The 12,943-nt window shown below is 44.1% G+C and overlaps 1 protein-coding gene across 1 annotated transcript in view; it reads left to right on the top strand.

Moving 5' to 3' along the window:
* The first annotated feature begins 256 nt into the window (after positions 1-256).
* FOXP1 (forkhead box P1) overlaps positions 257-12,943 on the top strand; it is a 174,610-nt gene continuing 161,923 nt past the window's right edge. Inside the window, exon 1 of the mRNA XM_077770637.1 lies at positions 257-442. Within this exon, the coding sequence (XP_077626763.1) occupies positions 257-442 (186 nt within the window). The remainder of the gene's footprint in view (positions 443-12,943) is intronic.

Here is a 12,943-nt window from a genome sequence, read left to right as displayed (position 1 = left end):
TGGGGCTGGCCGGGGCACACTTTTCTGATGCTCTGTCGCGGCTTGCAGACCTGGAGTGATTTAGATACGTGTAGCATTAATAGATTTCTGTAAGTGCTAAATGCAACTTTGAAAATTACCTGCAAGCTCCAACTGATCTTTCAACTTTGAAAGTGAAGAATTACTTGAGGAATTCTTGTGGTTTCTTTGTCATTTAGTGAGAGCCCAGCCAGCTACTGTAGAGGCAAAGCGTCCCTGAGGTTGCCTACAAAGGGCAATGTTCCAGTGTGTTTTCTCCTCAAGTGTGCTTCAGCCGCACAGCACTTCCTGTTTATTCAAACATCTTTTTTACCACTCGGCAACCCCCGCTTCACAGAAACAGCCAGAACCCATCTACAGCAAGAAGACGGAAATCCAAAGGCAGCCAGTGCGAGCTCACTCCGTCAAACTCTTCATTTTCTCTGTAAGTGTCCAGAGAAAGGAAAAAAAAAAAAAAGAAAGAAAGAAAGAAGGAAACCTTTTGCTGGGTTAAACTTTTAAACTCGGGATCTGCTCCTGCGCATTCTCTGAAGGGCAAAATAAGATGTTCCAACTTGTTTACTGCTTTCTCCCCCCACCCCCCACCCCTCCTTCTCGCTCCATCAAAGGCGGTTTTCTTTTTAGAGATTTGAGAAGAGCCGGTGGTTGGTTCTAACTCCTTGTGAATCCACTGTTGCTTTCAAATGGGTCTCAGGGTAGAGGCAGCTAAGGAGTGTCGTCAGGACAGTTTTACAGGCTGGAACGTAAATGAGAACCCTCTCTGCTGATCGGTGACTTTGTCTGGTGTTGCCTTCTTTTTCTTCCTGTTATCTATCACAAGGCGGCCGAGAGTCCAGGGATGGTGCCTTTGTAATTCTGCCTCTGCACGATTGTCCTGTGATGTTTACATCATGACACCATCATCGCTGGTGAATCGGTCTTGATAATATTTGTACCAATTTCATGCCAATAAAAGTCAGACTGCTGAAACAAGCATGGTCATTATCTCATTCACATTACTATTGTTTAAGCAGAGTGGGCTGCGAAAAGGAAAGAGAAAGCCCGGCTCACTTTCTGCGATGGTTTAACTTTGATGTTGGAAAGCTCTTTTCAAAGTTCTCGTTGTGGGTAATTAGTAGGGCACGGGAAGCCCTCGGACCTGGGCTGCTCCTTCTCTCCGTGTGGAAGGGCAGTGAGATCGCCCTTTCAGTCCTTTCTGTTGAAATGAGTTTCTTAACACATGGTTTGACATTTTTTTAAAAGGGTTCCACCTTTTCCTGTCTGATGTCGTAGTCCCTTGAGCCTCCCCCACCTCCCTCCACACCCTTCCCCCAACCGTGACCCCCAACTTCACTGTAATTGGTAAGCCAGGTGCTAATTTTTTTTTTTTTTTAACTATGTACTGGTCAGGGAATAGACAGGAAATGGAAAATTAGCCCTTTTGATCTTAAGGGAATTGTTATTACTCCAAACCTTGTTTGTTAGTCCCCAGACTAAATATCCTTAAATTTTATTGTCTCAAACAGCATCTGTAGAATAGAGAAAGAAATGAGCTCTCTAGCTGCCTGAACCTCTAATGGAAGAAATATTTAAATAAAATAAGTAAGTGCGCGTGCGTGTATGGCTATTGCTGGGCTGTGCTGTTTTTTTTTTTTAATGTTCAGAAGTTGTTCTACTTTGCAAGAAAAAAATTAGGTTTGCGACTGCCTTAAGGACAATTTGTTTAACAGTAGGAGTAATTGCAGGGAAAATGGAAAGAGTGACTGAAGGTATTTACTCAGATGTTAGTGTAGGTGTGGGGGCCGAAAACTCAGTGTGGGAACAGTGGGCCGCTTTTCTTGGTATCTCAGTCTATTTGATGACCATCAAATTTCCCAGCTCGCTGGTTTTGTTTTTTCTGGATGGCATGTTTGATTATTTATCAGAAGGGGAAGGGAGTAGCTGAAGCAAATAAACATGTGACCAAGTTCTGTTTTGTTTTCCACTCAGAAAGCCATGCCCTTTAACAGATATACAGAAAATAATAAATGCATTGTTTTATGATAAAAGGAAATTATATGTGTCATTTTTTTTAAAGGCAAGGGGAGTTAACCCTTAAGACTCAGGAGCCTTTTTGACTTCTGAGAATTTGCCAGGCTTTTTACTGACAATCTGTTGCAGTGTCTGGTTTTAGGATACAGGATTTCCCAGGATTAGTTGTTCAGCAGTTAGACCTTTCTAGATGCTTTACTTGGCTAGGCCTGCCTCAGTAGCTCTACTTTTAAGTGATCTGTGTACGTGCGTGTTTGAAACAGTAATACCATTGGGTCAAATCAGTAGCCCTTGCGCTTTTGTTGAAGGCTCTGTTCTGACTTTAGATCTAGACGTGAACAGCTCAGTTCAAAGAAAGTGTCCCAGAGTTTCTGTGCCTGGTCGGTGTACGGCATAATTTACTAGAAGCCACCTTCTGCTCCGCTCGTCAAAGGTGATAGGCAGATACTGTAATGCAAATAATCACGTGTACCTCTCTGTCCCTCAAAAACACCTTCCCGATTTCAATATTATGTAATGCGTGTAATGATCTCCAGGATTGTTATCTCACACCGAGGCCTCCAGAGACCGGAGGAAAAGCTCAAATCTACGTTAAATACAGATTCTTAAAACAAGCACGCCAAAAATAGAATGTTGTTGTTGTTTTAATTCTCAGGTGGGCTTTGCAAAAACCGTCGATAGACGTTTCCTCTACTTCAGCGTGTGCTGACCTACATGCACACGCCAGCACATTTGTAATAACTGACAGATTTTCTATAGGGGCTTCCTCTTTGATCCATAGCCAGGAAAAGTGATGGGCATGACCCTAGCGTGGTGCCCAGCCCAGTCACGTCAAGCCTCGTAAGTCACAGTGGAGAATCTGCTTCATTGCCTATACTGTTTTTGGAATGTGAATTGGAGGCAGAGGGATTCCCTCTGCATTGACTATATAAGGGAACAATGCAGCAGACACTCACTGCACGGCCCCCACCCGTCTGGCCCGGCAAGCATGTCCCTGGGAGGTGGCTCTGCTCAACAGAGGGCAGCCATGGGAGGCCTTTCTGCCTCCTCTGCTGTCCTCCTGGGTGACTCTCCAGAAGGTAGTTGGGTTGGACAATCATACTTTGTACTCGTACGGAGCCCTTTGTCTGAGAAATCAAAGTGCCTGACTAATGCTAACTCGTTAATACTCAGAACACCCTTGGGACATAGGTAGGCTGCAAAGATTATCCCACTTTTGAGGTGGGAAAATGTCCTCTTGTTAAAACCATTTACAATTTCCGGGTGTGTCTGCCCTTAATGGTCGGGCTAGACCTGAATGGGTATGATGTAGATGCCATGAGAAGCGTTTTTCCTGTCCCATATTCAGCCCTGACCACAGGCAGGCTCATGAGAAAGTGTTTCACCATGAAGNGGGGGGGCGGGGGAGGCCAGGAGCCAGCGAAGACTATTGAAGCTTAATTTTAATCTGTTTAGGGTCCAATTTAGGATTTTGTTCTCATCGCTTTTAAGATACAGCACGGGCTGAGATTTTTCGATTTTTGTTTCATTTCACATTAACTCAATATGATGTTGGCAGTTTAACTAACACAAAACTCGAGTTCGTTTGTTCTTTGCAGGGACACAGACCCTGCTTATTGGCTCTGCAGCGTTGAGTCAGAAGTTACTGTGTAGTCACGTGCTTTGGGGGCAAAAGAATTGAAACATTCTGTTAACCCTAGATGTTACCTTGTGACTCTTCAGGACTGGTGTGTCTCCAGCCTCCCTGCTAGGGTTACTGAGCACAGCGAAAAAAATTAGTCATGTGCCATTTGCTGTCTAAAGTCTTTGCTTGAAAGCTGTTTCAGAAATCTCTGGAGTAGGATGGCAGTATTCAATACCAGTACTATTTATTTGAACCTGAGTACAGAAATTCGATTTGAAAACTCTCTCTTAAAAATGTGTTTTTAATTTTATTATTTTTAAAAAATATTTTTAATGTTTATGTATTTCTGAGAGAGAGAGAGAGGCAGCGTGAACAGGGGAGGGTCAGAGAGAGAGGGAGATACAGAATCGAAGCAGGCTCCGGGCTCTGAGCTAGCTGTCAGCACAGAGCCCGAAGCGGGGCTCGAACCCACGAAGCGCGAGATCATGACCTGAGCCGAAGTCGGACGCTTAACCGACTGAGCCACCCAGGCACCCCAAAAATGTGTTTTTAATTTTAAAAAGTAATTTTGAAAAGCTCCTACTAATGATGATTCCAGTTTTGCTTAAGAAAATTACTTTCCTTAAGCACAGTCCCAAGTGTTGACATTGTATCAAAACCGAGGTGATGATATTACACTTTATTTTTTTATTTTCCTTATTCATTTATGCCTTTTCCATATCTTCAGCCATGAGATGTTACTTTCATATTCAGTGATCAAAGCGCTTTTTGAAGTCACTGAAGACTCACTTACTGGATGTCAGGTCCTAGCCTCTGTACCTTGCATGTAATAATTGTGATGTAGGAACTGTTATGTCCTGCCATTCTTACAGGCGAAGAAACTGAGGCACAGAGAGGTTAAGTAACTTACCCAAGGTCACACAGCTAGCACGTGATAGAGCCGGGGTTTATATCAGTAGAATGGGTTCAAATTCAGGTGGGATGACTGTTTGAGGTTTTACCACCGTGTTTGCTGCTTTTATATAAATACATTAATGTTTTTTAAAGCCAACTTCTGTTTCTTTGGAATTGCTGGAATTTGGTCAGTGATTCCCCAAAATTCCCAGAGAATCCTTATTTCTTCATGCGTGAAGACTCAAGTTCCACCTTATGCTAAACCGCGGTGACTGGAAGTTCCACAAATCATTGTCACCCCCATGAGCACAACTCGGTGAACACAGCTGCCCATTTGATGAGCACAGTTTTGTTTTTCATCCCCTTTTTAAGAACATATTTTGAATTCCTTGAGTAGAGCAATAAAATCGACCCTTCTTTTGCTGTCTTCTATCTATATCTGCATAGTATATTTACGTGTATTTATATTTACATAGCAGATAAAATCTTTAAAAAGTTTCCTATAAAGTTCCCTTTGTGGCTGGAATTCTTCTAGGCATTTCTCCATTTTCCCTTCAAGATCTGTGCTGTCAAGCAAGTCCCTCTCATTCTCTTTGAATGGAGGAAGTCCAAATCCGTGGATCCATGGATCAGTGGCCATTTTGGGCTGTGTCATTCCTGAAGTACAAGGGAAGGGATTCTAATTCAAACTGTGTGACCTTCGGCGTATTATGTAAACGTTCTGTTTATGTGAAGCACTTTAGAAGCAAGCCAGACCCACGGCTGGCATTCAGGGTTAGCGATCATTTTCGTGTTCACCACCAGTAGCATCGTGAGCATCCTTATCTCCTGCGAGCCCACTGGTTGTCCTCGAGGCAGCCGTTCCTGCGTCCTTGTTCTCAGAGTCCAGGCAAGGCTTCGTTAGGGTTGGGGGGGCGGGGCAGAAGAGCCGTACCTGCTCAAGTGCCTTTGTCAGTGGAAGGAGCCCGGACTCTTCGTTGCAAGCTCTCTGGGTGACTGGGGGCAAATCACAAATCCCCTCAGTGTGCTTTTTGTACAATCAACACCATCTGCCTTAGGTTCCCTGGGGTTTTCTCGTGGTCTCGGTAAAGAGGACAGTGACTGGTTTGAGATCACTGGGAAATAGCAGTGTTTGCTTCCCACAAAATATAGCTTTGTACGTATGGGGTAGTGTATTGTATACATTACATTTAGTAAATAATTGTCATGTACACGTACCTTGCTAAGGACTTTCCGTGCACACCTCGCATTGTGCCTAGAAATAACCTCTCTGATCCTGTTTCTATATGTGTCCACTGCATATGAGAACGACTCAAAAAACTGTGAGAAGTAAAATGTGATGATGCGTCTGTAATGTTGAGTTCTTGTCTGTCAATAAACAGTCAACCAATGCCACTTTTATTATTATCATCCTTATCCCCATCAACCAGGGACCAAGACAGTTTTAAGAGTATGCTTATTTGGAAATGCAAATCAAACCACAGTAAGATAATCCTCATAGCTGTTAGGATGGCTGTTGTCAAAAAGATAAGACATAGCCATGGTTGGCGAGGGTATGGAGAGAAGGGAGCCCCCTCTGCCCCGTGGATGGGAGTGTAAATTGGTACAGCCACTGTGGAAGACAGTATGGAGGTTCCTCCAAAAATTAAGCTTAGGTCCATCACTTCCACTTCTGGGTATATATCCAAAGGAAATGAAATCACTGTCTCGAGAAGATACAGTAGTGCCATATGCATGGCAGCCTTGTTTTACAATAGCCAAGATAAGGAAGTGAGGAGACACTTGCCCATTGATGGATGAATAGAGAAGATGTAATATGTAGGGACTATTATTCACCCATCGAAAAGAAGGAAATTCTGCAATTTACAACAACCTAGATGGATCTTGGGGACACTGTGCTGGGTGAAATAAGTCAGACAGAGAAAGACAAATATTATGATCTCACTTATATACAGAATCTAATCTACCCAAACCCAAAGGAATTAGAATACAAGCAGAGTTTTTAGGAAAAGGTAAATCGATGAATTTTTTCAGTTTAATTTTTCGTTAAATTTTTAACAACTTCATTGAGGTAACTTTGACATAAAGAAATTGTATCTATATTAAGAACAGATTGGTGATTGCCAGAGACGGGGGACATGAGATTGTAGATTGTCAAAATCTACACACTTAGAGGCAGTTCTAAGATAAATAAGTTCTTGGAACGTAATACACAGCATGGTGACTGAAGTTTAGCCATGTTGTATCGTATATTTGAAAGTTGCTAAGAGAGTAGATCTTAAAAGTTCTCCTGACAAGGCACAAAATTCTGTGTCAGGGAGTAGAAGTTAACTAAATGTACTGTGGTATTCTATTCATTTTGAAATATATAGATACAGATATCACAAAACATACCAGTTATGTATATCTAATCTGTATCTGTATATATCATCATGGTGTACACTGAAAACCATTACAGTATTATATGTTAATTATGTCTCAGTAAAACTAAGAGGAAAAAAGCATTCAGAGAAAACATTTTTTAAAAAAAAAAGATTATAGTGGGGGACGCCTGCGTGGCTCAGCCGGTTAGGCGTCCAACTTGGGCTCAAGTCATGATCTCGCTGTTCGTGGGTTCGAGCCCCATGTCAGGCTCTCTGCTGACAGCTCAGAGCCTGTAGCCTGCTTTGGATTATGTGTCTTCCTCTCTCTATCTCTCCCTACCTCACTTATGCTCTGTCTCTCTCTCAAAAATAAGTAAACATTTTAAAAATTGTTTTAAATAATAATAAAAGATTATAGTTGGGGTGCCTCGATGCCACTGTCATGTAAGCATCCGACTTTTGATTTCAGCTCAGGTCATGATCTGGGTTCATGAGTTCAAGCCCCACATTGCACTCCATGCTGACAGTGAAGAGCCTGCTTGGGATTCTCTTTCTCTCTCTTCCTCTTCTCCTACCCCCACCCAACCTGCTTGCTTTCTCCCTCTCCCTCTCTCTCTCTCGGAAATAAATAAATGAACTTAAAAGGATTATAGTGATATAACACCCCACTCCCAACAACAAGCAAGCAGTTATTAGCGGAGTGTGAGAATCTACAGTGAGTTAAAATAAATATGGGCCAGCAACCGTGCTTGACCTGAAATCCATGCCAGGTGGGTAGGGAGCCAAAGGTCTCGCTCATGTAGATGAATTAGAGAATAGATACAGGTGTCCAGAGCCTGAGCTATATCTGGACTTGGGTTAACTCAACAGTTATCTGTGCTCTGCCAGCTCACTCTCGGTTGTTGGCATTAGGAACTGCTCCTTTTGAAAAAGTCCACCTTTGGCCCAGCTAAAGCAAAGAACAGGGCGCCTGTCCCTCGAGAGCTTGAGGAAGGAATGAGCATCCAAGCTGTGATGGCGACAGCATCAGTATCGCAAGAGCAGTTGATGAAGTTGGCTAGATAAAGAGGTGAAGCACAGTGTGACAGAGAACACATATCTGGGTCTCCCCTGGGCCTGTTCCTTCCCTCCAGTCAGCCTGCTGGGGGGTTGCCATCACAGCCATAGGAACTCAGGGCGCTACAGGGATCCACCACCAACACGGTCCCTTGGGTCAGAGGACATCGCGGAATTCTGCTGCTTGAAGGACTTAGAATACAAGCAGAGTTTTCAGGAAAAGGAGACTCAATTTTTTAAGTTTAATTTTTAAAAAAATTTTAGCGACTTTATTGAGATAACCTTGACACCAAGAAATTGTATCTATATTAAGGTGTACAACTTGATGTTTCCATACATGTGTATACATTGTGAAAAAGTCACCCCAATGAAACTAACCTGTGACCTCTACATTATTACCTTTTGTGTGTGTAATGAGGGTTTTATTTTTTAATGTTTATTTATTTGAGGCGGGGGAGGGAGGGAGGGAGAGAGAGAAAGAGAGAATGAGTGGAGGAGGGGCAGAGAGAAGGAGAGATGAATCCCAAGGAGATTTCTCACCATCAGTGCACAGCCCGATGTGGGGCTTGATTCCACAGACTATGAGATCATGACCTGAGCTGATATCCAGAGTCGGATGTTCAACCAAGTGAGCCACCCAACGTGCCCCGAGAAGTTTTAATTTAAGAAGTATCCTCTTAGCAAATTTCAAGCACGCAATACAGTATTATTAATTACAGGNAGTTTTCTAACTCTCTGAACTTCTGTGAGTTCAGTCTTTTCAGATTTTGTATATATAAGCGAGATCATGCACTACTGGGAAAGGTAGAATTTAAATGGAGAAGACACCTGGATGCCCTGTAAATGTGGACAGAGAACAGGGAGGGCATACTTGCGAATGTGGCCCTGGTTCCAGGAGTCCTGGAAATGAAAGGATCTGGTTGAAAATAGTAGGTCTTTTGTGTAGGGAAAAGAGGTAGGTAAAGTCAAGTTAGAAAATGAGATACTGGGAAGAGGCCTCTCTGTTCATCCTAAAGGCTAACGTACCCTCATTCATCCATGCGTGTGTAGCTCTTTGGACTGCATATCTGTTTGCCAGAATTACCTGCAGCCGTATTTGGTCTAATCAGTGACCTTGGTGGAATGTGGGTATCAAGTTCTCATGAGACAGTGTGTGTGTTTGTTTTTGTTTTTCTGTCCTAGCCCTTCCCTAGCTTTGTGACCTTGGGCGAGTCACCGAACCTCACCGCCTCATGATTTTTCCACTCGAAATCAGTAATCCTAAAACCTTGCCTTGCTTCCCTTCGAGATCTTGGGCCTGTGAAGTAAGATGATAAGTCTAAAGCAACTAGACATAGTTGCTGGCATAGTGCCTGGCCCGTGGGGAGCCCTGCAATACGCTGTTTTTATTTTAGTATCCTAAATGCAAGGAGTTATTACCCTTGCTGCTCTGTTTCTAGACGTTCCTTATTTCTTACATCGTTATACTAGTGCGATCTTTGCTATTTGCCATAACGGCTCTGAGAATTGTACATTATTGGAGAGTATTAGGATGACGACGACGATGATGATAATTTGGTCCTAGTTAACTATGGCCAGGAGTGAGTAGTTCCAAATTTTAGATTATTAGTCTGGTTTGGGTCTTTTCCTCTCTTTCCACTTCTATTTCTTTCTTTGTCTTTCGTCTCGTCTAGAACGTTGTGTCTTTATTGGTTTTTTACCTTGTCTTCTTTCCTCAACAGCCAGGTAAGGGAAGGAAGGTATTTTGTGAAGCAAAGCATTCATAGGGCATCTCAAATGTGTGTGACATACATTACATGGAGCAAAGGTGGCACCGTATTTACTTGAGTAGAAACTGGATTCAGTGTTAGTAAAATCACAGAAAAGTCTCCACTGTTTTGAACGTGATTCTAGCCAGATTGTTCTGCACGCTTCAGAAATAGCCGGTCTCCTCCGAGGGTATGAAAAGATAGGAATCTGGCTTGTTCATAATGAGAGTTGCTGGACTGCATCCCCATGAGAGACAGCTGCGGGAAACAGCGGGTTAATACAGCCTGCTGGGGTCCCCTCTGATTCGCGTGTCCTTCCACTTGACCCCCCCAGTTTCTACCTCGGGAACTCGGAGAAAGAGCGGATTCATTTCTTTCTTTCTCTTTGGGCCCAGTCTGGTCCTTCCTTAGCAAGGAGAAATGGGTTTGATGCAGCACCTAGCTTAGCGTTTTAGACATTTTCTAATAAACTTGGCTTCTGTTTTACTTCATTGCAATGCCGGTGTTGCCTCCGGTCATGGCGCCCCAGGCTGTGGTCTTGCCGACTCGTTCAAGCTAGACAGGCTCGGGCTTGGGCAGTGCTTGGATGGAATCTGTCCAAAGACAACTCAGGTGCTGGAGACTCGGTGGTGGTGATTCAGCGTCTGGCAGCGGCCACAGCAAGGAGCAACCAACCAGGGTGTCAGCACAGGGGTTACCAGGCCCTGGGTTAATAGGGGTGTGGAGTAGGAGTATGGGGCGGGGGGAAGGGGGTTGGTCTCCTCTTACGAGAGACTTCAAACAGACTTCCTGACTGTTTAGGGCCATTAAACTTATTTCAGCTGATTTTGCAAGAGGAGCCTAGATCGCCTTTTTCTTTCTGTCTCATGAAAATTCCTCACCTTTACCTTCTTTGGCGGCAAGTATCCTCTACATGGAGTCTTAAATAATAAAGGTTATTCATAACTGCAAGCAAATATAGCACTTTTTTTTGAGCCCGCTTCTGCTCCTCGGTTTCCTTTGGGGCTGGGACTTGTAGTCGAACACCTCCTGTTTTGGGCCGTCTGAGGTTTCTGTGTCCATGTGTCCTGGACACAGGACATGGGGTGGGGTTTGAGCTCTGAGACATTAATGCTGGCAAATCACGGCACGGGAGCACAGTGGTACAATTCTGTTCTCCTTCATCCTGGTTCTTTGAAAAAAGAAGAGAGAGAGAGAGAGAGGAAGGAAGGAAGGAAGAAGGAAAGGAAAGGGAAGGGAAGGAAGGAAGGAAGAAAGGGAGGAAAGAAGGAAGGAAGGGCAGGAGGGAGAAAGGAAGAGAGAGAGAAAGAAAGGAAAGAGAAGGGAAGGAAGGAAGAAAGGAAAGACAGAAAGAAGATAAGGAAGGAAGGAAGAAAGAGGGAGGGAGGGAGGGAAGGAGAAAATACTGTGTCATCTTCTAGGAAAACACACTCTAATCAATTGCCAACATTAAAAAACTCCTGAGTCCTAACACACCACGTCAGGTCTTTACATTATTTGTTATAATTTAAAGTAAAGCCAAAGTGGGGCACCTGAGTGGCTCAGTCGGTTAAGCATCCAACTCTTGATTTTGGCTCAGGTCATAAGCTCACGAGCCCCATACTGGGCTCTACACTGACAGCCTGGAGCCTGCTTAGGATTCTGTCTCCAGCTCTGTCTGCCCCTCCCCCGCTAGCTCTCTCTCTCGCTCTCGCTCTCTTTCAAAATAAATAACAAAAAACTAAAAGTAAAGCCAAAGTAAGAACGAAGGTATCAAGTGTCAGAGCAGTGATAACATTCCTGTGTGTAGCTTGGAGACATTAAGTCAAGTCGGTAGGATTTGGGAAGCCCCACTTGGAAAGTAGATTTAGAAGGTGGAGGTTCAGGTTAGTGTGGGATGATAAAGAGATGGTAGTGGCCCAGGTGGCACAGGGATGCTGTGTCAGGGCCTCCTCTCCTCGCCCGCACACCTGTGGATGACACCCCCATGGCCATTCCTCCTTGCGCAGGTCGGACGGTGTTTATAGGGACCTTTGACTTGTTCATTTCCCGTCCTTTTTGGTTTCAGCTCACACACAGAATGTTGGAATGCCTGTACGCATGGTATTGTCTCTGCTCCAGTTTTCACCATGTCTGTCTAGATGTTGTGTCATCAACTCATTTGCAAAGACAGTGGAACCTTTTGAGGAATCCACCCCCGTCTGAATGTCAGCTATCATGGATCGTCCCTCAGAGCATACAGTGCTTTCTCCAGCTGTTAGAACTCGGGGGTTGGCTGAGGCCACGTGGCACCTTTCCCTTCTAGGTCACTGATTCACGTCCAGTATCCCAGCTGATCTAGGGCTTTGCTGTCTGCCTCACCTGCTCTGGGCGGGGGGCCGGAGGGGGGGGGTCAAGTCAAGCGAATCAGCTACCTGTGAATGTTCAGGCTCCAACCTTGATTTGCATTCTCATCAAGTATAGTGCAAAGAGTCTATAAACGGTTCTCCGATGATTTTTTTCGTGGTTGTTACCACCCCCTCCCATATATTAAAAGTTTAATTGGGGAGGTGTGTTGTTTTTTTGTTTTTTATTTATGACGCTAGTAACATGACTTGGTCTGTTAGAGTGCTTTCCTTCTGTGTGTGTGTAATATTTACACAATCGCAAGACTCGGAATCTTTCCTTGGGCAAATCCCTCTATGAGATGAGCTTACTCTTCCAGTTTCCTGTGATAACCAAGTGTTTCATTTGTAAATAACTTTTTTTTTTTTTTGCATTTTTATTGGAGAACTCATTGCCTCGGAATGTTGTTGCTTCTGTATGAATGCATGTACCCATCTAGTACTATCAGCCACTGTCATTTCTTTCTTTCCCGTTTTTTAAGGGACCCGCACACTCCATATGCAGGGGGTGATGAGGGTGCCCAAAGCAAGGCGGTGATCGAGTTTCTCTGCACACTCGGCCCCAGGTCTGGCTGCCAGGTGATGGTTAGACTGTGTTCCATGATGAGCACTGTAGTTAGGATGGTAGTTGCTGAGCTCCAGCAAGATAGCAGAGTATTTTATGGGGGAGAAAAGGCTCTTTAGAGGCACTAGAGGTGCACGTGGCGGTTGAGAAATACAGAGACCATGACTTCTTTCCTCCTAAGCTTCCCATGCTGCTTTTTATTGCTAGCTCCCCCGCCGCCGCCCCCATACGCACAGAGACTGTTGATTAGCCTGGGAAATTATCTGAGAAACAGGTTTGATCTTGAGGGGTGGGGAGAGTCT

Source organism: Crocuta crocuta, unplaced genomic scaffold (assembly GCF_008692635.1).
Source record: "Crocuta crocuta isolate KB4526 unplaced genomic scaffold, BGI_CrCroc_1.0 scaffold126, whole genome shotgun sequence".
NCBI lineage: Eukaryota > Metazoa > Chordata > Mammalia > Carnivora > Hyaenidae > Crocuta > Crocuta crocuta.
The sequence above is the reverse complement of the archived record's forward strand: the minus strand, read 5'-3'. Positions and strand labels throughout refer to the sequence as shown.